This window comes from Centropristis striata, chromosome 20, assembly GCF_030273125.1.
Source record: "Centropristis striata isolate RG_2023a ecotype Rhode Island chromosome 20, C.striata_1.0, whole genome shotgun sequence".
Classification (NCBI taxonomy): domain Eukaryota; kingdom Metazoa; phylum Chordata; class Actinopteri; order Perciformes; family Serranidae; genus Centropristis; species Centropristis striata.
In genome coordinates this window covers 32,308,895-32,336,180 of record NC_081536.1, presented here as the reverse complement: position 1 = coordinate 32,336,180, position 27,286 = coordinate 32,308,895, and the positions used below count along the sequence as shown (strand labels likewise).

Here is a 27,286-nt window from a genome sequence, read left to right as displayed (position 1 = left end):
CCTGACGCTTCGCCATTTTTCCATTAGCTCTGTGCTTCTGTTGCTAGGTGAGGTTACCGCTAGGTGAGGTTACCGCTAGGTGAGGTTACCACTAGGTGAGGTTACCTCTAGGTGAGGTTACCGCTAGGTGAGGTTACCGCTAGGTGAGGTTACCACTAGGTGAGGTTACCGCTAGGTGAGGTTACCACTGGGTGAGGTTACCACTGGGTGAGGTTACCGCTAGGTGAGGTTATCGCTGGGTGAGGTTACCGCTAGGTGAGGTTACCACTAGGTGAGGCTACCACTAGGTGAGGTTACCGCTAGGTGAGGTTATCTGTGTATACTGCAGGAGGGATGTTACACATTTCCTTATTCTCACGATATAGCCTTTGTGTTTAAACTTTTTTGTAGTTGATTTTTCTATTTAAATTAATGAATAAATGTTTAATGTAGCCCTTATTTAGTTGTTTTTGTCCTACTAATGAATGAAATGCTGACTCATCTATATTTAACACATTCGATTTATTACATCCCTTAAAATCAAGAGGGCTTCGTGACCCCCCGTGGATCTTAGGTGCCACCCATGTTGAACGCTTAAATGCAACATTTTTTACCTTTACCCACGAGAGGTTCTCTCCAACAATCTTCACTGTGTTCTGTCTCTGTGTGTTTTAGGTGCCTGTTGGTACAGAATCAGACGGCATGAACATCCTTGGTCTGGTGTTGTTCGCCATGGTGTTTGGTGTGGCGCTGAGGAAGCTGGGAGACGAAGGGGAAGAACTCATTCGTTTCTTCAACGCTTTCAACGAGGCCACCATGGTGCTGGTGTCCTGGATCATGTGGTGAGTAGAGTTGGATGCATTTGGGACTAGCTTTGTATTTTGACTGCTGCAGATGGTACTTTGTGACTGTTTTCCTGATGAACTCTTTCTCTCAGGTACATCCCTTTCGGCATCATGTTCCTGGTGGGCAGTAAGATTGTGGAAATGGAAGATGTGGTTCTTCTGGTCACCAGTCTGGGGAAATACATCTTTGCTTCGATCCTGGGCCACATTATCCACGGAGGCATCGTCCTGCCCCTCATCTACTTCGGCTTCACACGCAAGAACCCCTTCAGCTTCCTGTCAGGCCTCATCACGCCCTTCACCACCGCCTTCGCCACCTGCTCCAGGTAGACCGGCACTCCACGTGGTCCCAGATGAACGCTACTAAATCAGGAAAAGGAGTTTTCATGTCTGATAGAAATGATAGAAAAGTAAGGAGTGGTAGCAATATACAGATGCAGTAAGGCACACAGTTATAAGGCGAATAAAAAGTTTATCCTTTTTAGCTTTTCCTTTCCTTTAGCTAATTCCACTATCTAGTGAATTTGTATACAAGAAAGATCAACTGCGGATATTTTTGCTTTACAGAGAGAGAGCAAACCCTTGTTTGATGCTATGAAGCAAATGTTAGCATTGGGGGGTACATTGTTAGTGTATTCTTACATCCACCCAACATACTCTCAACAGAAACTTCAGTTCATTAATTGGAACTAGAGTTTGCATGTTCTCCCCGTGTCAGTTGGGGTTCTCTCCGGCTTCCTCCCACAGTCCTAAAATATGAAGCTTAGGTTTAACTGTTGACTCTAAATTGCCCATAGGAGTGAATGAGAGCATGAATGTTTGTTTGTCTCCATGTGTCAGCCCTGTGATAATCTAGCGACCTTTCCAGGGTGTAAATGGTAAATGGACTGCACGTATATAGCGCTTTTATCCAAATCGCTTTACACTACAGACTCATTCACCCATTCACACACACTCATACTGGTGGCCGAGGCTACCAAGGCATACTGGTGCCACCTGCCACCATTGGGAATTCACACACACAGATGAACGCAGCATCGGGAGCCATTTGGGGTTCAGTATCTTGCTCAAGGATACCTCAACATGTAGGCTGCCATGGTCAGGGATCGAACCACCGACCTTCCGCTCAGTGGGTGACCGCTCTACCAACTGAGCCACAGCCGCCAAATTTACTTTATTCATCCCCGACGGTAAATTCAGTTAGTCTGGTAGAGTCTCTGTTAGAATGAGACAGCCTGATGGCTGTAGGAGAGAAGGATCTTTTGTATCTCCAGAGAGGAGCCGTCCACTGCTGTTTTTTGGGTCCATAAAGTGTATGGATATCAATGAATATTTGGAACCATCAATGGTATTAGTTTCAGCTCAACACCTGGTATAGATGAAATGCTATATTTCTCTTTTCTCGACAGTTCAGCAACTCTTCCCTCCATGATAAAGTGTGTTGAGGAGAACAACGGCGTGGACAAACGCATCAGTCGCTTCATCCTTCCCATCGGGGCCACGGTCAACATGGACGGGGCCGCCATATTCCAGTGCATCGCCGCCGTCTTCATCGCTCAGCTCAACAACTACGACCTGAATGCCGGACAGATCTTCACCATCCTGTGAGTTGAGAAGATTATATTAAGTTTTCTTCAAGTCAAGTCACGGTATTATAATAATAATAATAATAATAATAATAATAATAATAATAATAACTTTATTTATATAGCACCTTTCAAAAGCAAGTTACAAGGTGCTGTACAAGAGAAATAAAACATATCAAATTCAATTTACTGATAACAACAAAATAAAACAACAAGAAGAAATTACATTAAATTAGTTGTAGTATTGCATCATTCATGTGTTTTCATTGTATGTTCCAGGGTGACAGCCACAGCCTCCAGTGTGGGTGCAGCAGGGATCCCGGCCGGAGGCATCATCACCATCGCCATCATCCTGGAGGCCATCGGCCTGCCCACCAACGACCTGTCCCTCATGCTGGCTGTTGACTGGATTGTGTGAGTAAACAGAACCAGGGTTCACAACTGACGTGCAGGAAACAAAAGGAAACTGTTAAAAAAGTAAAAGTCTGTATTTTCACCCAGCAAGCACACACACACACACACACACACACACACACACACACACACACATTCTTGTACTTCTGTCTTTGTGAGGACCCTCATTGTAACAGTGAATTCCCTTGCAAGGTTATAATAGTTTTGGATTTTTCATTAGTTTTAGTTTTAATTTTGTTGTGAATTTTTGTTTTCAAATCCAGTTAGTTTTAGTTAGTTGTTAGAGTGAGTTTGCTAATTTTAGTTTAGTATTTCTTTTTTGAAATGCTTTAGTTTTTTATTAGTTTTAGTGTTTTTTGTAATGGGGTATTTGTTGGGTGGGAGATTAAAAGAGGTCACAGTAAATTTTGCCTTTATTTCCTTTGTCTGATCCATCTTCATTATGTATGAAAAAAGTTGACAAAGACGAAAAAATTAAGGACATTTTCGCTATGATTTTAGATAGTTTTAGTTGGTTTTGTAACCACAAAATACAGTTTCAGTTAATTATCTTTTTTTAAACTCTCATTTTTATTTTTATTTCAGTTAACGAAAATGTTTTTTCAATTCTAGTTTTTCGTTATTTCGTTTGGTTTTCGTTAACTATAATAACCTTGTTCCCTAGCCCCTTACCCTAACACATGGTTACCTTTACATGAACCTAATTGTTACCTTTAACCCTTAAAACAAAGTCTGAAATCTCAAAAAAGCCTTTAAAGAAGTGAGGACCGGCCGAAATTTCCTCACTTTGCAAAAGTGTCCTCACTCTGTTGGTTAAAAACGTGTTCCGGTCCTCTCTATGTAGGAAGTACAAGAACACACTCACACACACACACACAGACACAGACACAGATACACATACATAGCAGTGTGTTTAACATGAACAAGTTAATAAACATAAATGCTTTACCTCTGTTTCACGAGACAGGTCCCAGGTGGCTTTCGAAAGTAATTTCAGGATTTATTTTTGGTCTCATGTTGTGGAACAAAAACATCTGAGCTGTGAAGATAAGACACTCGGCCTTGTGCGATTCCATGTAGTCGCTGTATTCCACTTATCAGGGGTGATAAGTTTGTTGCAGTGGTGGAAAGTATTCAGATGTATCAGCATCAAAATGTACTTAAAGTAGCAGTGTTTGCATTTTGTAAAGACAGGGCTCATTTACTCATCACTTTAAATTGATCATAGATTTTATGTTGAATCTTAACCTGAAAAGTAAGTAAAGCTGTCAGCTAAATGTAGTGAAGTAGAAGCAGAAAGTTACATAAAATGAAAATACTCAAGTTAAGTATAAGTACCTCAAAATTGCACTTAAGTACAGTACTTGTGTACTTAGTTACATTCCACCACTGGTATGTTGTGCTCTTTTCAGTCTTTTCTAAATGAAGACTTATTGTGCATTTAACTCAGAATAAGAGAAATGACAGAAAAAAACTAAATTACTTATAAAAAGACACAAAATGACCAAAAAACCCACAATTTTACTAAAAAAGACACAAAATGACAGAAAAACCCCACAATTTTACTAAAAAAGACACAAAATGACAGAAAAAAACTAAATTACTTAAAAAAAGACACAAAATGACCAAAAAAGACACTAAATTACTTTAAAAAGACACAAAATCACCCAAAAAACCCCCACAGAATGATAAAAAAAAAGGACACAAAATGACTGAAAAACACTAAATTACTTTAAAAAGACACAAAATTACCAAAAAAAGACAAAATTATTTTAAAAAAGAAACAAAATTACCAAAAAAAAGACAGAATTACCAAAAAAAACACAAAATTACCAAAAAAAGTGATTAAAGGAACCTTCCACACACAACACAGTAAAGTGCCATACACATTAAACTTTCATATCAAGGTGGGGGCCACAAAATATCATCACGAGGGCCACAATTGGCCCGCGGGCCGCAAGTTTGAGACCCATGGTGTATAAGATGGAGTTCAAATAACACGCCAGGAATAGAAGCAGCAAAGATGATCCGTGGATGTGGTTGTCCAAATGATTAAAGCAGGTGAAATGCGTTAGCTGATAAGTTAGGGATTAACTTTTTTAATGATCCATTTAATCTAATTTTCCATGCTTGCTAAAAGTAGACAGATCTCAGCCGTCTGTCTGTCTCTTATGTCCACTCACAGGGATCGTACCACCACGGTGGTGAACGTGGAGGGCGACGCTTTAGGGGCCGGGATCCTCCACCACATCAACCAGCAGGAGATGAAGAAGCAGCAGGAGCAGCAGCAGCAGGAGGACGGGGAGCTGGCGGAGGTCCGGGTGGAGGCGGTGGCCAACGTCCAGGCGGAGGAGGAGACCTCACCGCTGGTCACACACCAAACCAAAGCGTCGGCGGCCATGCCGGAAGCCATCGAGTCTGTCCTGTGAACTCTGCAAGACTTCTTTTTCTTGCTCCTCCACCTGACCTTTACGACTTTTCGGTACTTCTGACGTTGCCGCTGACGGACGGGACGCCATTCTGACTCAGTGTCCATTTAAAAAAAAAAAAAAAAAAAAAGGTCACTGATGGTTTCACTTGTGAGGAAAAACACAAAGTGCCATAGTAACAGTAACTAGGGCATTGACCGTCTAGTGCTGCTGTTGTGCTATTGAAATTCAGTCACTTGGTCTCAATTACTGGGTTTCCATCCAGGTATTTTAGTTAGGATATGATGAATTTTAAAATTTTAAAAACACTCTCTCAATCTAGCTTCAATGTGCTACAAGTGAGGTGATTTTTTAATTTTTAAAAATTTTTGATTAAAGGCTAATACATACTCCGCAAGAACAGAGAAATGTGTTCTCTCTCCCAGAGCTGCAAGAACAGAATTGCCATTTTGTTCTTGCAGCTCTGAGAGAGAGAACAAATTTCTCTGGGCAGAATTTTGTTCTTGTGTGGTGTCTGAGAACTATTGTTTGATTGGTCAGAAATTTGAAATTTGAATGAGAGATGTGCTGCAGTGGGAGGGCCCTGTGACGACTTCCCACACTGCAGAAAAGGTGTGACTAAAAACAAGATAAAAACACTAAATCTGAGGGAAATGATCTTGCTGCATGGACAGATAATTTACCTTGACAAGATTTCTTAAATTAAGATTGTTCAATCTAGAAATAAGCATGTTGAACGCTTAAAATAAGAAATTAACTCTTAAAACAAGATAAATTAAAGCTGCAAGCAGCGATGAACTGGTCCGAGCAGAGTGACCTGACAATTATTTGTTTCTTACCAAGATTAAAAAAACCCTTCAGATTTCCAAGTGTTACATAATTTATCTTGTTTTAAGAGTTATTTCTTATTTTTAGCGTTCAACATGCTTATTTCTAGACTGAACAATCTTAATTTGTCAAACCAAGGCTAACATGCAACTATCAGTTAGCTATGATTATTGTTCCTATTTCTTAGCTCATGTTTGCTAGCTAATTAGCAAGCTAAAGAAAAACATTTCTTTAGGCGTGTTAATATTTTGTTGGTATTTTTCTTAGCTGTATGTTAAAAAAAATACTTTCTAACAATACATCAGTAAATTATAAAAGTAGCTAGTAGCTTTGTTGCTAATTGCTTTTGAGAAACGCGTTAGTTAGGAATCTGAGAATTAGCTAGTTTGTTTTGGGCTTTGCTAGCTAGCTAATTAGCTAGCTATAGAAATGTTAACATGCAACTATCAGTTAATTATTGTTCTTATTTCTTAGGTAATGTTTGCCTAGCATATCAAGTGTTTAGTCTTTTAGACCACCAAACGGCAAACCCTGAGAACAAGCAAGAGTTTACCCAAAATGAAAGTAGCTGTCAAAATTGTCAAGTGAAATTATCTGTCCATGCAGCAAATTAATTTCCCTCAGATTTAGTGTTTTTATCTTTTTTTTAGACCCCTTTTTTTGCAGTGCGGAAGTTTCTCGTGAAGTATGAAACATCCTGGCCAGAAATAACGTTTTTCTTGTTCTTGCCATCTCGAGAACAAGAACAAATGTCTCTGCTCTTGTGGAGTATGTAAAGGGGCTTAAGGCATGATACCCAAACAGTGATGGAGGCACACTTTGTGCAAAAAAAATCCCTAAAAACATTCCCATAAATGTCATAGTTGTGTGTGTCTGATGTACTGTATGAGATGCTCACGGCCATAAGTTTGTACATTAGAGCATCATCGAGTGCATTTGGGTTTTATTTTGTTTTTATCTGCAGACAGCAAAAACGATGACCAACATTAACTTAAAACACTAACAACTTGCCGAGCGCTTGCCAAAAGTCAAAGTGTCACACTTACACATGCTGTCGTAAATCTTAAGTACACGTGCAGAAAGCATGTTCAGTCGCTCAGCTGGTGAAAGCCTGTGTGTTCACCTTTTTATGTGGTCAGCTCATTTTTATTTACATTCTTCGTTTGAGGGAAACAGCTAATTGCGTCTTTTCAGGTCAAATCAGCTTGAAAAGGGAACTGTTTGGACCCAGGTTTTTAAACTGTTGTCATAATTCAGAGACGTGTGCACGAGATGTGCCCGGGCTTTATTTGCCGACCGTCAGCAGACAATGTCAAACATTAACACTTCAAATGAATGAATGTTGAGAATTTGGCCTCGCGCAACCTGTTTATCTAGTGACACAGATACAGTGGTTCAGCAGGGTGAACATTGGACCATTAGAAGTAGCGTGCACATTGCCACTATGATCTAATGTGAAAAAACCCACCCATACGTGTTATATCCCTGACTAATCCTATTTATCCGTAAGTAAACAGAACATTGGGGTTATTTACATAACCATGGTTCTCTAAATCTCTAATACCCTGGAAAAAGACCTCACAAAAGCAAACTACAAATGTGATAAAGTACATAAGCTAAACTCACAGCTGATATCAGCATTTTTGCAGTATGCCTCTTTAATTTTGTGATGACAGCAGTTTAAAGCTGTTATCCATTCGCTCCTTGAGTCTGCATGTGAACTAATACCAGCTACACACTAAACACCCAGCTGTCTCAGCTGGAGCGTGTCTATGTTTCCCAATTTTTTAAAAAAAAGGTCCTATGTTCCCAGTTTTTCCCAAAAAGGGTCCTATGTTCCCCGGTCTGTTACTTTTTCCACCATTACTACCAAATTCCATGGCAAATAGGCCTAACCCTAACCCTAACCGGGGAACAAAAAAGGTCCTATGTTCCCCGTTTTTCCCAAAAAGGGTCTTATGTTCCCCTTTAGCAATACATACCGGGAAGCATAGGATCCTTTTTCCCCGATATGTATTGCTACAGGGGAACATAGGACCCTTTTTGGGAAAAACGGGGAACATAAGACCTTTTTTCTAAAAATTGGTCCTATGTTCCCCAGTCTCATACAAAAAGGGGAACATAGACCCGCTCCTGTCTCAGCGAGCTAGCTCTTAGAACGTTGCTTAATGCATCAGCGGTTTTTGAATTAGGCAAGCTAATTATTTTGTTGGTGTCTTTCTTAGCTGTATGTTAAAAAAATACTTTCTAACAATACATCAGTGAATTATAAAAGTAGCAAGTAGCTTTGTTGCTAATTGCTTTTGAGAAACGCGTTAAATAGTAATCTGAAAATTAGCTAGTTTGTTTTGGGCTTTGCTCGCTAGCTAATTAGCGAGCTAAAGACTGTTAACATGCAACTATGAGCTAGCTATGATTATTGTTCTTATTTCTTAGTCAATGTTTCCTTGCTAATTAGCGAGCTAAAGACATGTTAACATGCAACTATGAGTTAGCTATCATTATTGTTCTTATTTCTTAGTCAATGTTTCCTTGCTAATTAGCGAGCTAAAGACATGTTAACATGCAACTATCGGTTAGCTATCATTATTGTTCTTATTTCTTAGGTAATGTTTGCTAGCTAATTAGCTAGCTAAAGACATGTTAACATGCAACTATCAGTTAGCTATGATTATTGTTCTTATTTCTTAGTCAATGTTTCCTCGCTAATTAGCGAGCTAGAGACATGTTCACATGCAACTATCAGTTAGCTATGATTATTGTTCTTATTTCTTAGCTCATGTTTGCCTAGCATTTCAAGTGTTTAGACTTTCACACCACCACACGGCAAACCCTGACAACAAGCAAGAGTTTACCCAAAACGAAAATAGCTTTCAAAGATGGCTGCTGCCACCAGGTGAACTTACTGCATCAGAATAAAATCTGTACGCGTTCACCAGAGTGGCAACCAGTGGTGGAAAAAGTATTCAGACGTCTTACTTAAGTAAAAGTACTAATATCACACTGTGAAATTACTCCACTACAAGTAAAAGTCCTGCATTCAAAACTTACTGAAGTAAAAGTACAAAAGTATCAGCATCAAAATGTACTTAAAGTATCAAAAGTAAAAGTACTCTTAATGCAGAATGAACCCACTTAGACTGTTTTATATATTCCAAATATATTATTACATTATTTGTATTGATGCTTTTATGTAAGCAGTGTTTTAATTTAGTAAAGACAGAGCTCATTTAATTGCCTAATATACTGCCATGAGGTTTAATTAAAAAAATGTCAAATTTCTTTGAATTGATCATGTTTTTTTATGTCAAATCTTGACATGAAAAGTAACTAAAGTGGAGTAAAAAGTACAATATTTGCCTCAAAATGTAGTGATGTAGAAGTAAAAAGTTACAGGTAACAAGTACAAGTACCTCAAAATTGTACTTAAGTAAAGTACTTGAGTAAATGTACTTAGTTATTTTCTACCACTGGTGGCAACAGCTTCGTAAAAAAGGTTTAAGGAATGGCAATTCATTGTGCGGATATTAAAGACACTGAAGCTTCATTTGGCCATCACTAGAAGTGTCCGGTCCTGTTGGCATAGCACTTAAAGCTATGTAAATATTACCTGCTATTGAAGACTTCCAATGTGGTTATTTGAAGACATCTTGATGAGCTAATGGGATCGTGTTTGAGACATATTCATAATTACAGTTAATTTGGACATTTAGTTTGAAAGTACTGTAAACATGCCTGTTTGTTCGACGTCATGAAAACACTCCCATTTATTTTAAAAAAACACAGATATTTTCAGTTTGTGGTTGTCAGTGAGGTCAGTAGTTTAAGATTATTAAGAAATCTAGGAAATAATCCACAAAGGAATTCACTCAAAAATCAAAGCTTCATCAAATGTTTACACACAAATATTGGACCAAAATGGACGATGAGTTCACAACCTTTGATTTTAGAGTGATTTTTCTGTGTTTCAGAGGTTTGCATCATGATATAAGCCTCGAGGTGATATGATGTTGGTTAGTATGTGAATTTTAATTGTTTTAACCCTTTGATGCACAACATATAAACACCTTTTAATGCACAACATGGGTCTAAAATGACCCGCATTCATTTCCCATGTTATTTCATGCTTTTTTAAATTACAACAGATCATTATATCCATTTTTCCTTTCATACTTTATGAAGAAAGATATTTTTTGTATTATTACAGCAAGTTTACACACATGGGTCAACAATGACCCATTCATCCAAATTTGATTTAAAATGAAATGACCTAATAGTATAATAATAATAGTTTGTACTGTACTTACACTGAATACTTGGACTAATAAATGATAAAATGCATTTTTTTCAAAGATGTATAATAGAAACATTCATCCATTCAAAATGGATATGGGTCATTTTTGACCCATGTTGTGCATTAGAAGCGTAATGATACAAAAAGGGTTTTTATTCAAAAAGTAAGGAATGAAAACAAAAAATTTGCATGTATGATGATCAAAAACAAGTTGATTGAGGAGAACCTGGAATACTGAATGACGAGATTAATTTATTGCAAAGATATTGAAAATAAAAACTCAGTCAGGTCACTTTAGACCCATGTTGTGCATCAAAGGGATCATTTTAAAGGGAACATTGGTTTTTTGCCACTGTCATGACACATTTTAAGTGTTAAATTTCCTTCATTTAGGGATAAAAAACTGTACGACAGGATTTGTAGATGGCTATAGTTGGTGTCCATGCTAGATTTTGACATGAAATTGCCAAATTTCTGAGCAGGAAGTCTCCCTTTAGGATGCAGGACTTGACTGACAGAATTATCCTGCGCTGCCCTCTAGTGGTCACAATGATGCACAACATGGGTCTAAAGTGACCCGACTAAGTTTTAATATTCTACATATTTGCATTAAATTACTTTCATCATTCAGTATTGCAGGTTTTACCTAAAATAACTTGTTTTTGATCATCATACATCCTCATTTTTTGTTTTCATTTCTTACTTTTTGAATAAAAAACATTTTTTTATCACCACGCTTCTAATGCACAAGGTCATTTTTGACCCATGTTGTGCATTAGAAGGTGTTTATATGTTGTCACCAATTTAAAACCTGACAAAGAAGACACAAATATTAACTATCCTATTTTGTTAAATTGGTATTTTTCCAATGAAAATTATTATTTTGTGTCTCTAATAAATCTCAAATGTTAAAATATGTGATTTTCCAATGTAATCTGGTGGTTCTAACAACTCTTTTAAAGTTAAACCTTCAAAATAAGACAAACATAGTTACACATATACTCACTTTTTGCATCACTACGCTTCTAATGCACGAGGTCATTTTTGACCCATGTGTGTAAACTTGATGTAATAATACAAAAACTATTTATCTTATAAAAATGGATATAATGATAAAAAAAAAGATATTCAAACACACAGCCAGCATTAAATAACATGGGAAATTAATGCAGGTCATTTTAGACACATGTTGTGCATTAAAAGGTTAATTAAATGACCACTTTGGTAAAAAAAATGTCCTATTTATTTCATGTATTATTTGACATTCATGGGGAACTTGTCCTGTGATGTTATACTGTTTTAAAGTGAAAGACCACGAAGGTGAAGAAACGAAATTAATGTGAATTTAAGCTTAATTAATGCATGTTGCTGTCCTCTAATGTCTGAGATGCTCGTTTGTTGAAAGTGTTCTAGAGAGGAAGTAAACTAGTAAAGGTTCGAACATTTCTTACTCATCGTTTCAGATTTAACAGATGACTTTTCTAAGCTAACAAATGCTCCTGATAACCAGAATGAAGCTTTACGACTAGATTTTGTTGAATATATCCGGTACAATCACATGTAATTACACATAATGTGGTACATGTACTATATATACACATAATATATATTTGATATTAATTTATTGTAATTGTTTTTGTATTATTTGTACTTTCTCTCCTGATAACACTTCCTCTCGATGTCAATTTTTTTATTATGATACACTTTTTAATGAAATCTCTTACCACTGTTTGTTTTTGACCAGTTGTACTTTAATTCCTGTTGACTTTTTTTCCGTTAGTGAATAGCTGCTACCTTGCCTGTGCCATGTCGATGTCTAACACTGTCTGTTGGTCCTGCTGTCTGTCAACATTAAAGGTCATATGGTAATTTTTTCATGCAACCCAAATGAAAAGACTACTGTTTCTTTACTACGTATTACTATTAACCCTGTGGAGTGTCCAGAAGCTCCAAATAATCCAGACTTGTTGCCTCCATCCAGACTAGAAAACAAAGCAGCGTGGAGCCCTACTGTAAATTTACCTCTAAAGTTCTGGCTGTAAACTCCATGAGGCCAGTTTCAGTTTGATGATGATATACCAAGTAAAACTGGAGACAAGCTCAAATAGATTTAGTATCAAATGATAGAACTGGATGGAACCCTCTTATATGTTAGATTTGACACCTTTGTTCACATTTGCAACATTTAAAATTCTTTATTGAGCATGATAGTGTTTTGGAAGTAAAAAAAAGATTCAAAATCACATTTTATGTTGGACTAAAGGAGTGAAAAAGACACAAAATGACTAAAAAAGACAGGAAAAGACACAGAATGACTCAAAAAAGACACAAAATGACTAAAAAAGACACAAAATGACAAAAAAAACACAAAAAGACATAAAAAGGACTAAAAAAAGACACAAAAAGACACAAAATGACTAAAATTACCAAAAAATGACCCAAAAGGACTAAAAAAAGACCCACAATGACCCAAAAAAAGACCCAAAACTACCCACCACTATATAAAGTTGTTAATTGTATAAATGTAATAACATGCAACATTTAAATGCGGCTCACATGTTGATGACAGTGGCGGTTCTAGACCAGTGTTACTGTGGGGGCCAAGGAGGGGCCAGTGTTTAATCAGAGGGGCACATTAAAAAACGCCAAAGATGATAAATAAGCATTCAAAACCTTTTTAGCTCATTTTCAAATCTCATTTAAGTATATTTGGAAGATACAAATACATTGATTGAAACAATGAGACTTACCAACAATAACAATTATTGTTGTACAACAATGTGACTTCAAATGTACTGATTCGCATACACAATCACTGTACACAACTACAAAGTCCACTGTTAGAGGTGTTCAAATATTTTGCACCAATAATACCTTCATAGATATCGCCCACCCACAGCAAAGATATTTCGCCGCTAAAGCCAATTCCGTGTCTGATTCATGTGATGCTGTAAAAATTCAGACGGTCGTGAAGGCAGCACGGATGATGCTCGATATTAGTTAAATATTTTCAATGTTATTCCCGTACTTAATTAAATATTTTCGACTTTATTCTCGTCATTTATTAAATATTTTTGACTTTATTCTGGATAATAATTAAATATTTTCAACGTTATTCTCGTAATTAATTAAATATTTTTCACAACTTTATTCTCGTAATTTATTAAATATTTACGACTTTATTCTCGATATCAATTAAATATTTTCAACGTTATTCTCGCAATTAATTAAATTTTTTCGACTTTATTCTCGTGATTAAATAAATATTTTCGACTTTATTCTCGTAATTGATTAAATAAAGTCGTAAAAAATATTTAATTAATTACGAGAATAACGTTGAAAACATTTAATTAATACCGAGAATAAAGTCGTAAAAAATATTTCATAAATTACGAGAAGAAAGCCGTAAATGTTTAATCAATTTGAGGAGGAGAAATATCGTGATACCCTTTAAGCGCCATGTCGCCCACCCCTAAAAAACATATTTCGTCGCTAAAAGCCGATTCCGTGTCTGATTCATGCGATGCTGTAAAAATTCCGACGGTCGTGAAGGCAGCACGGATGATGCTGTGTTAGATCCATATTACCTTGTTAGCAGGTTGCAGGCGGCACAGTGCGGCTTCAGGGACATGTCCCACCCTGTTTAACACAAACCGAGGACTCGCTGGCTTTATTCTATCAACTCCACACTAACAGGACTAAACTACACAGAGTTTGGGCACCATGACGACGCGGTCGGAGAGAGAAAAAGCCCAGAAACTGAACGAGCAGCATCAGGCCATTCTGTCCAAACTGCTGAGGGAAGAAGACAACAAGTATTGTGCTGACTGCGAGGCAAAAGGTGAGTCTTAATGTCATCCTCAGTATAAAAAATATATATTTTTCATGTTGTGTTTATGTATGTTGGGTGGAATACAAACAGATATATATATGCCTGTTAGAATTAAACCAAAACGAAGAGCTGCTATTGAGCGACATTTTTGCAAAGTATCAACAACATGCACAACTTCCGGTTACTGTTTTTCAAAGTAAAATCTCCTTTTGGGCTTTTTTGCATTATAATATTTCAGAAGGAAGAAAAAAACAACTTAATGCAACAAATACGACAAGAAATTAGATGCATGAAAGCACGAAATTAAATATTAAATAACTGATTTTGTTTAGGGCTACAACTAATAATTGTTTTATCGATTAATGTGTCGATTATTTAAACCATTAATCGATTAGTTGTTTGGTCCATAACATGTTGAAAAATATCATTCGGTTTATTTCGAATATTCGAATATTCGAATATTTAATTAATTACAAGAGTAAAGTAGAAAATATTTTTTAATTACGAAAAGGCTGTTCTACTTAAAATAGAAATAAAATACAACAATAAGTTATATGCATGAAATCACGAAATTAAATATTAAATAACTGATTTTGTTTAGGGCTGCAACTAACGATTATTTTCATTATCGATTAATCTGCCGATTATTTAAGCGATTAATCGGTTAGTTGTTTGGTGAATAAAATGTATAAAAATATCAATCAGTGTTTCCTAAACCACAAGATGACGTCCTCAAATCTCTTGTTTTGTCCACAAACCAAAGAGATATTCAGTTTATTGTCATAAAGGAACAAAGAAACCAGAAATAATTACATTGATGAAGCTGAAAACAGAGAATTTGGACTTATTGTCTTTAAAAAAAAAATGCTCAAACCAATTATTAGATTATCAAAATAGTTGACGATTAAATTAACAATTGATTATTGTTCGATTAATTGATTAATTGTTGCAGCTCTAATTCTGTTTAGCATAGCTGAAACGTGAATTATCTAACTCAATTTATTATTGTTTAGAATAGAATAGAAGAGAAACGCCTTTATTGTCATTGTACATAGCACAACGAAATTATAGTGCAGCTCCCATAGTGCATCAAATAAATTAATAACAACAACACACAAACACTTAAGGACAATAAGGTATAGAGGTATACAAGGTATAAAATATCACAACAAGAATAAATAATTGAATGGCAAAAACATATTGAATATAGACTAAATAGCTATGTACGAGAGGTAGTTATTAGATAATATGAATATAAATATATTTCTCTATAATATTATTGCACTTATATGGTAAAGAACAGGACCTGCTTAGGTTTAGGTTTATTTATTTGCACAGTTAGAATTACATAAAATGACAAAGATAACAAATAGTTTAAAGTGCAGGGAGAAGCAGAAAAACCCCCAGATGGGCTTATTGAAAGCCTCCACCTAAAAATGTCATAGTTATACGACAGTAATAACAAACAGATAATAGAAAAACATGTCTTGTTTATTGTTGTTTATTGTTTTATTTGGATCCCCATTATCTGCAGCACAACTGCAGCTATTCTTCCTGGGCTCCGACATAAAATATACTGTAAATAAAACTTAAATTACAACAAACTTAAAGAGTTAACAATGGGAATAGTGAAGAAAAAAATAAAACCAAGAATATAAAAGATAGCAAATCTTCAAAATCAGGATCTTTTATACATTCTTTACATTTTATCCATTTAATACACTATAGCTATATTCATCACGTAGTAGTTAATATACCTTACTAACATATTATTTGATATTTTTAATAGTAAATGCCCTGCTTATCCTGCTGCCCCAGCAATCCGGCCCCGGATAAGCGGAAGTAAATGGATGGATGGAGTTTCCATGTATCCATTTAGAAGATGTTATTCCATCTTTACATTTAATATCCATTACTTAAAGCTAGATGTTTTATATATATAATTTAATATATAACATCGCCAACAAGTTATAATGACATGAGGCTTTGACATGTTTGTCCTTCCCATCACGTAACGTCACTTTTTTGTCATTTTAAACCATCAGTCTCAAACTCGCGGCCCGCGGGCCAATTGTGGCCCTCGTGACCATATTTTGTGGCCCCCACCTTGATATGAAAGTTTAATGTGAGTTTTATATGAATGGTACTTTACCATGTTGTGTGTGGAAGGTCCCTTTAATTACTCTTTGTTTAAATAATTGTGTCTTTTTTTTGGTAATTTTGTGTCTTTTAAAATCATTTTGTGTCTTTTTTAATAATTGTGTGTTTTTTTTTTTAGTAATTTTGTGTCTTTTTGGATCATTTTGTGTCTTTTTTGGGTCATTTTGTGTCCTTTTTTTGGGGTGATTTTATGTCTTTTTTGGGTCAATTTGTGTCTTTTTTGGTAATTCTTTGCATTTTTTAAGTAATTTCGTGCCCTTTTTTCAAGCAAGTTTTTTTGTCATTTTGTCTTTTTTTTGTGTGTGTCATTTTGTTTCTTTTTCTGTCATTTTGTGTCTTTTTTTTAATTTCTTTTAAAAGTAATTAAGTGTCTCCAGCGGCCCCCATTTAATTTGACTTTGAGACCCCTGGGTTAAATGTTTGCCCTGGAAAATGCACGTTTATTGTGAAAGCAGGTGGCTTGTATTTCCGGTTTGTGTTCGTGGTGGTTGTTGCTGACTTGACGCAGGTTTTGCCCGACAGTATCGATGTCATTCACGTCCTTGACTGGTTTATTTATGAGCGGAAAACGTGCGTGTTGTGTGTTGGCGACATTAAAACAAGAGGTGTCGTTTTCTCGCTGAATGTCCGGAGTAGAAACCGACCCGGGATCAGATCCTGCAGGTCTGCTGCTGCTGCAGCCAACACCTTCATCCTGGGACTCTAGATGCACTCCTGCAGGAAAACCACCCACCAAAGTCCATGCAAAAAACTGAAAGTTTTGCTTTCCCGTGCACGGACTCTAAACCACAGTATTACCGAAGAGGTTTCATAAATCTTTAGGAACAAGTTGTTAATTCGGCATAGATACAATGCACCAAAATGTCACTTTTGCATGGTGGTTATAAGCTTTGTATGCTTTGGAAGCATGGAATTCCCAGACTTTTGAGTGTGACTTTGAACGGCTCGTATCGGGGCTACCTATGACTGAGATTAAAAGCCTTCTGCGTCATCACCATGCCCATGCAGCCCTCTGACGTCAAGTGTAATCTCCAGCAGCAGACCCCCTCAGCCGGGGGTCCTGCTGCCAGCGGGATCCTCCACTTCCCACTGCAGACGATGCTTCCTTTATCAGTCCAAACTCAATATCAATCATGCTTTTTCCCTTGATGTTTATCTAGATCAGGGGCCTCACACTCAAATTACCTGGGGGCCGCTGGAGGCAGCAAATAACCTAAACCTAGATTACTTTAAAAAGACACAAAATTTATAAAAAAACAAAAAAAAAACACAAAATGACCAAAAAATACACAGAATTACCAAAAAAGAAACACAATTATAAAAAAAAAGACACAAAATGACCCAAAAAGACACAAAATTATTAAAAAAGACACACAATTATTTCAAAAAGACACAAAATTATTAAAAAAGACACAAAATTACCAAAAAAGACAAAATTACTAAAAAAAGACAAAATTACTAAAAAAAGACACATTTACCCAAGAAAGACACAAAATTACTAAAAAAAGACATAAAATGACCGAAAAAAGACACAAAATGACAAAAAAAACACAGAATTACCAAAAAGGACACAAAATTATTAAAAAAGACACAAAATGACCCAAAAAAGACACAAAATTACAAAAAAAAGACATAAAATGACCGAAAAAAGACACAAAATGACAAAAAAACACAGAATTACCAAAAAGGACACAAAATTATTAAAAAAAGACACAGAATTACAAAAAAGACACACAATTATAAAAAAAAAGACGCAAAATTATTAAAAGAAGACACAAAATTATTTTAAAAAGACACACAATTATTTAAAAAAAGACACAAAATTACCAAAAAAAGCAATTTTCCTTCCACACACAACACGGTAAAGTGCCATTGATGTTTTTTTGTGGTTTTAGCAGCAGATGAAGTAAATAATCACGTTCTCTGTCTGAGCTGCAGTAAAGTTGTATCTAGTGATACAACTGTGTCTGCATCCGTCGGTGCCCTGCTGCACCCTGAGGACGTTTCCTTCTGTTACTCATACAGCATCATCATCATCATCATCATCATCATCATCATCAGGCCTCATGAGTCTCATTCACTGTGTCACAGCTATTTATATCCAAACAATAAATGGAGGTTGTGAAAAAGCCACATAAATCCCAAGTTGATGTCATGTTTTTCCTAGAACTCAGTGGTGCTTTTTGCCCGAAGAAATAATAATCCTGCACAGAATTTGCTTTACATGGCCTCTCAAATAAATAAGAGTCTATAGCAGGGGTCTCAAACTCGCGGCCCGCGGGCCAATTGCGGCCCTCGTGACGATATTTTGTGGCCCCCACCTTGATATGAAAGTTTAATGTGAGTTTTATATGAATTTTGTGTCTTTTTTAAATAATTGTGTGTCTTTTTTTAGTAATTTTGTGTCTTTTTTGGGCCATTTATTGTCTTTTTTAAAATAATTGTGTGTCTTTTTAAGTAATTCTGTGTATTTTTTGGTCATTTTGTATTATTTTTGGCATTTGGTGTCTTTTTTAAAGTAATTTAGTGGTTTTTCAGCCATTTTGTGTCTTTTTTTGTCATTTTGTGTCTTTTTTTAGTAATTTTGTGGGTTTTTTTGGTCATTATTGATACTGCCTCCAGCGGCCCCCAGGTAATTTATGTTTGAGACCCCTGGTCTAAATTATTTTTTTGTTCTTGTCGTATCATTTTTTCACACTATACGACAAGTAGGGCTGGGCGATATGGACCAAAAGTCATATCCTGATATATTTAGGCTGAATATCGATATATATCCTGATATTTTATCTCAAAGTGAGAGCAAATGTTCAGTCAAAGCCAAATATGACATGTCACAAGTAGTTTTATTGAAATTGTTTATTTAAGTGAACATAAATACTGTATAACAGGAGTACCTTTAAAAAAAAAATCAAAGCTCCATAAAGTGCACATTTAAATAAAAAAATATATCTTAAATAAAAATACCCTATGAAATAAAATAGGCCAATCTTTTTCTGAAATAAATATATTTATATGAGAAAAGAATAATGAACATTACAAAAGAACTAAATATGACAAACCCTAGTAAGGGCAGCATTTATATATAAAGAAAGAGAAATAATTGAACTATATCGATATATGCAATATGGTTTAATTCCATATCACATTCAAAAATATATCTATATATTTTTTATATCGATATATCGCCCAGCCCTAACAAAAACTAACCAGTTACCACCTGAATTAATGTAATGTGAAAAAAAATATTGCTGATTTACCTTCATAAGACAAGTGACAGTGCTGAGGCTTTTAATTTGAAATTCAAACCTTCATTCCAACATAGGAAAAAAATCAGTGGTGGAATGTAAATAAGTACATTTACTCAAGAACAGTACTTGAGTACAATTTTGAGGTACTTGTACTTTACTTGAGTATTTCCATTTGAAGTAACTTTATACTATACTACATAAAAAACATGATACATTTAACCTCATAACAGTACATCAAGAAGTTAAAATGAGGCCTATTTTATTACAAAATAAAAGCGCCACATACATAAATGCATCGATACAAATGAAGAAAATATCTGAGTTTCCATTCTGCATCACGAGTACTTTTACTTTTGATACTTTAAGTACATTTTGATGCTGATACTTTTGTACTTTTACTTCAGTAAGTTTTGATTGCAGGACTTTTACTTTTAGTGGAGTAATTTCACATAGTTGTATTAGTACTTTTACTGAAGTAAGAGGTATAAATACTTTTTCCACCACTGGGAAAAATGATTATTGGCACTGAAATGATCTGTTTGAGTGTATGAAGTAGTTTATCTTGTGCTCCAGCAGAGGGCGCTCTTAAATCTCACTATCAGCTCGACCTGTTGACAGAAAATGAAGTTTGAAAGATAAGACATTTTATAAATATATAAGAAAACTGTCAATCATGATTCATTCATGCAGAAACAAGAAAAGTGCTTCCATACTCTGTCCTACAAAGTCTAACTGCAGTAACTACAGTTTAGGTCGAAACTGAGTTAGAACTAAAAATGAACTCCTTGATGTCTGTTTTATTTTGTGACAAAGTTTTAGATTTTAATTTTGCTTTATTTCAGACAAATAATGATATGAAAACCACAAAATCCCCCCCCCAAAAAATAAAAATAAAATAAAATAAAAATAAAATAAAATAAAATAAAAATAAAATAAAATAAAATAAAATAAAATAAAAATTAAATAAAAATTAAATAAAAAATAAAACAAAAACAAACAAACAAACAAACAAACAAAAAACAAAAAATAAAAAAAAATAATAAAAAAAGTTTAATTATTATTATAATTATTATTATTATTATTATTATTATTACTACAGGGGTGGTGGGTCGGTACAACCAATTATTAGTATTGAGGGAAGCATTGAACATTATAAGACAGATACATTCTGAAGTAACTTTGATTTTGATGAAATACTATGAAAATGATATTGATGAAATTCTGAAAGTGCTATTTGTTTTATTTATTTATTTTGTTCTTATGTCCTTCCTGGTACCTAATATGATGAACACCAGAAATTAATGAAATAAAATTCTAAAAAAAAAAAAAAAAAAGAAAACCACAAAATCCAACTCAAAACCAAGCAGTAATTGCACTTACCACAGTCTGCTTTGGATATATATACTATTAATTAATTAAAACATAAAAATAATAGAAATTATAAGTTTATTTGAAAGGGAAATTGTTATCTAGATCGTAATGAAGTAAAAAAAAGTGAGATAAAATTATATTAAGACTAAAATATAATATTTCTTTATAATATTAGGTCTAAAATACACAAATCTTCAAATAGAGTTGTTGAACACTTAAACACATTTATAACAAAATCAACTTTTAAATGTTTATTCACTGAAAACAAAATATAAAAGCTGAAAGAAGACGACAACATTAAAGTTACTCCAGTCTGCTTTTGCTTTACGATTAGAACCTTTTACTGCAATATAGTAACTACATTTTGGGGTCAAAGGTCAAATAAATCATCATGATTTTTGAGTATAAAAATGACATCATCAATTACACCAGTTAAAAACATTAAAAAACTTTTAAGTCGTTTTTCTTCGTTTTACCTTTTGCCTAGTTATTGCAGTTAGACTTTGAAGGGCAGCATTGTATTTAACTAATACATAACATTTATGTAATATACATTTATCTATCAATCACGTGATTAAGTGGCCCACATAGACCATCACAGCAGTTTTAATCACAATTATAATATTGGGCAAACATAGTCGATTATATTCTCCTCCAGAATGTTGAGTCAAAGTTTGAACGAGAGCTAAAACTATTGATTAATTGATTATTGGATCGGTTGATTAGTTCTTCAACAGAAAATCATTTGGTGACTGTTTTGACGGCCAAACAAGTCATTTCAGTTAGGAACAAGTCATTTCATTTAGAAACAAGTCATTTCAGTTAGGAACAAGTCATTTCATTTAGCCCTCTGGTGAAAAGAATGAATGTTTGCTTTGGAAGCTGTTTTGTTAATTAAATCCTCAGAGTGTTCAGTCAGACAGACGCAACATTTGAAAATGTCATTTTGAATAAAAAGGTTAATTGATTAATTGAAAGAACAGCCAGCAGTCAATAATTAAAACCATGCAGCCGTGGTAACATCCCCAATCCAAAATTGTTGTGACACTTTATTGCGTTCAGTTTTTATTTATGTTTTTTTAATAATTTGCTGATTCATTTTGACCTACATGCAATTAAATACAGTACAAAGGAACGTGTGTGTGTGTGTGTGTGTGTGTCTGTGTTGCAAGTTATGTAAAATTTACACAACTTGTGTTTAAAAATATGTCTAAATTGATAATAACAAGCACATACTAGCTCAAATTTCTGCACATTTATTATCAATTCTTTATAATTTCACTAAAAGCTGTTATGTTCACTGTTATTAAATGAGAAAAAGTATTAAACTCACACAGGAGAGTACAACAATAGGCTTTATTGTGTTATCATATCATACAAACTATTTATTTATTCATACAATTGCCGGAAAGCTTCAAAATCAGGATCTTTTATACATTCTTTACTTTTTATACATTTAATACACTAAAGCTATATTCATCACGTAGTAGTTATTATAGTAAGTAATATACCATATTAACATATTATTCTATATTTTTAATAGTAAATTAATAGTAATAATTTCCATGTATCCATTTAGGAGATGTTATTTCATCTTTACATTTAATATCCATGACTTAAAGCTAGTCTCTAGTCTTCATAAAAGAGTTCACATCTTTTTATTAGTTTCAGTTATAATCCCTGAAGACTTTTCCACTTTCACTGCATCACACAGGGACAAACAGTGAAACTTCTGAACCTGGACTTCAGATTGTTGTTGTCAACTTGTGATATTTTCACTCTTTGTCTCCGCTCCACTGGATGCAGCGGCTCCAGGCGCAGCAGAGGCAGTGTATTAGACGTTATTGATCTTTAAAGCAAGCATTGGGTCCCTGTGTGATTGACTCAGGTCCAGAGCTCTGCAGTGATTGATCAGTTTGTTTGAGGGTTTGTGCTCCTCCACGTCCTTGCTGCTGCAGTCACAGTCTATCTGGGTGTGTCTGTCTCTCCCTGAGACCACTGCAGAGTGGTGACTCACCTCCTCCTCTCGCTGTGGTTCCTCCCTTCACTCCTGTCGACACACACACACACACACACACACACTGACACACACAGACACACACTGCCCTACATTTCCTGTCATGGAGTCACACTTATTGATTGCAATTCCATTTTCCTCCATGGCACCTCGCTCTGTCCACTACTTAAAGTCCAGACCATCATTTTCTCTTTTTGGTTTTAACGCAAGCTGTTTCACCAGTGTGACTCGACACACACACACACACACACACACACACACACACACACAGACACACACACACGCTGGCGGTGTGTCAGTGTTGTGATTTGTGGCCGGGGGTGCTCTTTTTTAATAGTAAATATAAATAAATATATTAAAAGAAACGACAACGAAAAATAAATAAATAAAAAATAATTGTAAATATAAAGTAGAAAATTTCCTCTGGGGAAATTGTGAAAGGGCCACGGGGGCTACTGCCGGTGTGTGTACACTATGATGAGATTCTTCAGAGATTTATAACAATTTATACTAGTAATGTTATGATACTATATAATATACAAGGAGCACACCTACAACTAGCATTCCTCTTCAAGTATTTATTCATACAGCAACCTATGACCTTTAACCTCAAAATGTGTGTGTGTGAGTATGTGTGTGAAACGTGTATCTGGAAGAGTGAGCGCTTACGCGCGCATTTGTGTGTGTGTGTAGCGACAATGGCATAAAGTTACGTGTGTGTGTGTTATTAAAATCACATAAAGTTACCTGTGTGTGTGTGTGTGTGTGTGTGTTTGAAGCATGTGTATCTGGAGGAGTGTGCGCGCTTACGTGCATGTGTGTGTGCGTGTATCTGTAACTGTAATCACATCAAAGGATCAAAGGCAATCAGATCAAAGCAATCAACAGAATTAACTGACGCCTGAATGAACCGGAACAGTGACAGCAGCCAGAGGTGGACAGACTGGAATTTCTGGCCTCGAACAGAAAGCATTTTTGGCAAAACCATAATACCTATCATTGATCCGACTTCACTTTGAGCGTCCTGAGTTCTTCCTGAACGTCTACATATGTTTTTTTTTAAGAAAAATGAAATAAATAGCTTTGTTAGAGCAATCTAAAAAAACTGTCCCATCTCTCTTTTTTAGAAATCTTCCTGCGTTTTTAATATGGGAGCCAATGAGGCTGTTGGTGGTGTTGGTGGATCATCTGTGCGTCCTACGCCCAAACTATAACTCTGACAGCTTTACCTTTAGAGGATTGTGAGGGAGAAGACAAATTTTCCTACGTTTCTATGTATAAATTATTTCTGTAGAGTGGAATTTGCGGCCTGGAGCGCAGTTTTCAAATGTATTTTTTGACAGTTTTTTCTCTCCCTCTACACTCTGGCGATGATGTCACACACTGTGACACGAACATTCCGTGCAATACACACCCATTATAATCTCAGAATTTCTCCAAAAATGATCATGGTCATTGAACAGGGATTGATAAAAAACTATATGACCTATCGAAACGTGGATTAATTCACCGATACACAAGACTTGTGTCTACTGTTTAAAGTTTAAATGGAGTCTCTAGGTGAAATTATGCCGGAGAAGTAGACGTTTAAAAATCTCCAATTATTGTTCTTCTTCGCTCATTTTTTTCTGGCCGTCCCATTCATTTCAATGCAAAATTTTGGGCAGTTTTTCGCGTAAAAAAATAGTAATCTGTAGAGAAAAGTAATAGCACATCGATCCCGATCAAACCACACGTTTTGATATATAATCAACTAGTAGCGGGACGAAATTGCGTCCGGAAGAGGAAGAAGAAGAAATCCACAGTATAACAGTAGTATAACACTGGTCCCTACAGCTATTGCTGTATGGGACCAGTGCTCGGTGCGATTGCCCCGTGGCCCTAATAAATATATTTAAAGAACCAACAACAACGAAAAATAAATAGATACAAAATAATAGTAAATATAAATAATATATTAAAAGAAACAATAACGGTAAGTAATTACATAAATAAAAAATGATTTAATAGTTTTCTTTTTGGTTTTAACGCAAGCCCTTTCACCAATGTGACTCGACACACACACACACATGCTGGCGGTGTGTGTGTGTGTGTGTGTGTGTGTGTGTGTGTGTCTGGAGCTCTGTTCTCTGCTGGTGCAGCAGATATCTTGGCGAGCGCCTGCGGGCCACTCAGCGCTGTGAGGACCTGTCCTTGGTACCTCGCTGCTGTCACACACACACAAGATGCTGGCACCGGCCCACACACACACACACACACACACACACACACACTGGCCCTCATTTGGAGGCAGCAGCTTGCATACACACCTGTAACTGTCCACATTGTAAAGGTGTGAAGGACAGGTGAGCCTGTCAGTGTCCAGGGAGGAAGACAGTCATTCTGCTCCGCTTCAATGTCACAAACAGCCAGAAATGCAACGCAAGCTTTGTTTATTTCTACACTGAAGTATTTATAGTTTGAGCAGCAGAGCAGCTACGTCAGTGTGATGGAAGGAGACTTCTAATAGCTGATGTGTTGTTATTGTTTGAGCTGATGTTGGCCATAAATCACACTGATTAAAGGCCAAGACAGAGACATGTACTCCAGTGTTCTCACTCAGCAGCTAATAGCCGCTCTGCTGCTGCTGCTGCTGCAACAATATAAGTGATATTGGTCTGACATTTCTCTCTGACACGTCCTCTCACAACACATTCATCTAAAGCAGGGGTCTCAAACTCTCATTACCTGGGGGCCGCTGGAGGCAGTATCAAAACGACCAAAAAAAGACACATAATTACCAAAAAAAAGACACAAAATGACCAAAAAAAGTCACTAAATTACTTTAAAAAGACACAAAATGACCAGAAAAGACACAGAATTGCCAAAAAAGACACAAAATTATTTTAAAAAGGCACAAAATGACCTAAAAAAGACACAAAATGACCAAAAAAAGACACAAAATTACAAAACAAGACACAAAATGACTGAAAAAACACTAAATTACTTAAAGACACAAAATGATCAAAAAAAGACAGAAAGTTACAAAACAAGACACAAAATGACTGAAAAAACACTAAATGACTTAAATAAGACACAAAATGACAGAAAAAAAACTAAATTACTTAAAAAAGACACAAAATTACCAAAAAAAGTAATTAAAGGGACCTTCCACACACAACACGGTAAAGTGCCATTCATATAAAACTCACATTAAACTTTCATATCAAGGTGGGGGCCACAACATATCGTCACGAGGCCCACAATTGGCCCGCGGGCCGCAAGTTTGAGACCCATGATCTAAAGCCACCCAAACATTTAGTCATCTCGTGTTTACAAGCCTTTTTTAACTAAATAAAACAAATCCTGTTAACAAATCTTACTACTAAATTGTGTTTTGCATCACACCATAATGTATGAAAATGTATGACAATCTTTTGAAAGAAACTCAACTAAAACATTGAAGCCTCAGTATTTGAATCTACAGTTAGGACGGTTTGTAGACAGGTAGGGAGGCAGTTTTCAGAAATTATAAATACATGCATAAAATACATAGTAAATAGTAGTAAATATATTAAAAGAAACAACAACAATGAAAAATAAATAAATACAAAATAATAGTAAATATATTAAAAGAAACAACAATGAAAAATAAATAAATACAAAATAATAGTTAATATAAATAGATATATTAAAAGAAAAAATAACAATAGGTCATTAAATAAATAAAAAATAATAGTAAATATATTAAAAGAAACAACAACAACAACGAAAAATAAATAAATAAAAAATAACAGTAGATATAAATAAATATATTAAAAGAAATAACAACAATGAAAAACGATAAATAAAATAAAAAAACAACAACGAAAAAAATAAAAAAAATAATAGTAAATATAAATCAATATATTAAAAGAAACAACAACAATAAATAAATAAATTACAAATTATAATAATATAAATAAATATATTAAAAGAAACGACACCAATGAAAAATAAACAAATACAAAATAATAGTAAATATAAATATATTAAAAGAAACAATAACAATAAGTAATTAAATAAATAAAAAATAATAGTAAATATAAATAAATATATTAAAAGAAACAATAACAATAAGTAATTAAATAAAAAAAAAATTATAGGAAAAATATTAAAAGAAACAACAACAATAAATAAATAAATAAAAAATAATAGGAAATATAAATAAATATATTAAAAGAAACAATAACGATAGGTAATTAAATAAATAAAAAATAATAGTAAATATATTAAAAGAAACAACAACAATGAAAAATAAATGA

General features: G+C 34.9%; 2 protein-coding genes across 2 annotated transcripts in view; both read left to right on the top strand.

Annotated features, from left to right (window-relative positions):
• Positions 1–11,854, top strand: part of slc1a4 (solute carrier family 1 member 4) — a 29,984-nt gene extending 18,130 nt beyond the window's left edge. Inside the window, exons 4-8 of the mRNA XM_059359755.1 lie at positions 655–821; positions 917–1,150; positions 2,234–2,428; positions 2,690–2,824; positions 5,010–11,854. Coding sequence (XP_059215738.1) covers positions 655–821; positions 917–1,150; positions 2,234–2,428; positions 2,690–2,824; positions 5,010–5,253 — 975 coding nt within the window. The 3' untranslated portion in view covers positions 5,254–11,854. The remainder of the gene's footprint in view (positions 1–654; positions 822–916; positions 1,151–2,233; positions 2,429–2,689; positions 2,825–5,009) is intronic.
• Positions 11,855–13,813: 1,959 nt separating this feature from the next.
• The window catches only part of smap1 (small ArfGAP 1), a 55,643-nt gene continuing 42,170 nt past the window's right edge, over positions 13,814–27,286 (top strand). The window contains exon 1 of the mRNA XM_059323769.1: positions 13,814–14,216. Within this exon, the coding sequence (XP_059179752.1) occupies positions 14,099–14,216 (118 nt within the window). The 5' untranslated portion in view covers positions 13,814–14,098. The remainder of the gene's footprint in view (positions 14,217–27,286) is intronic.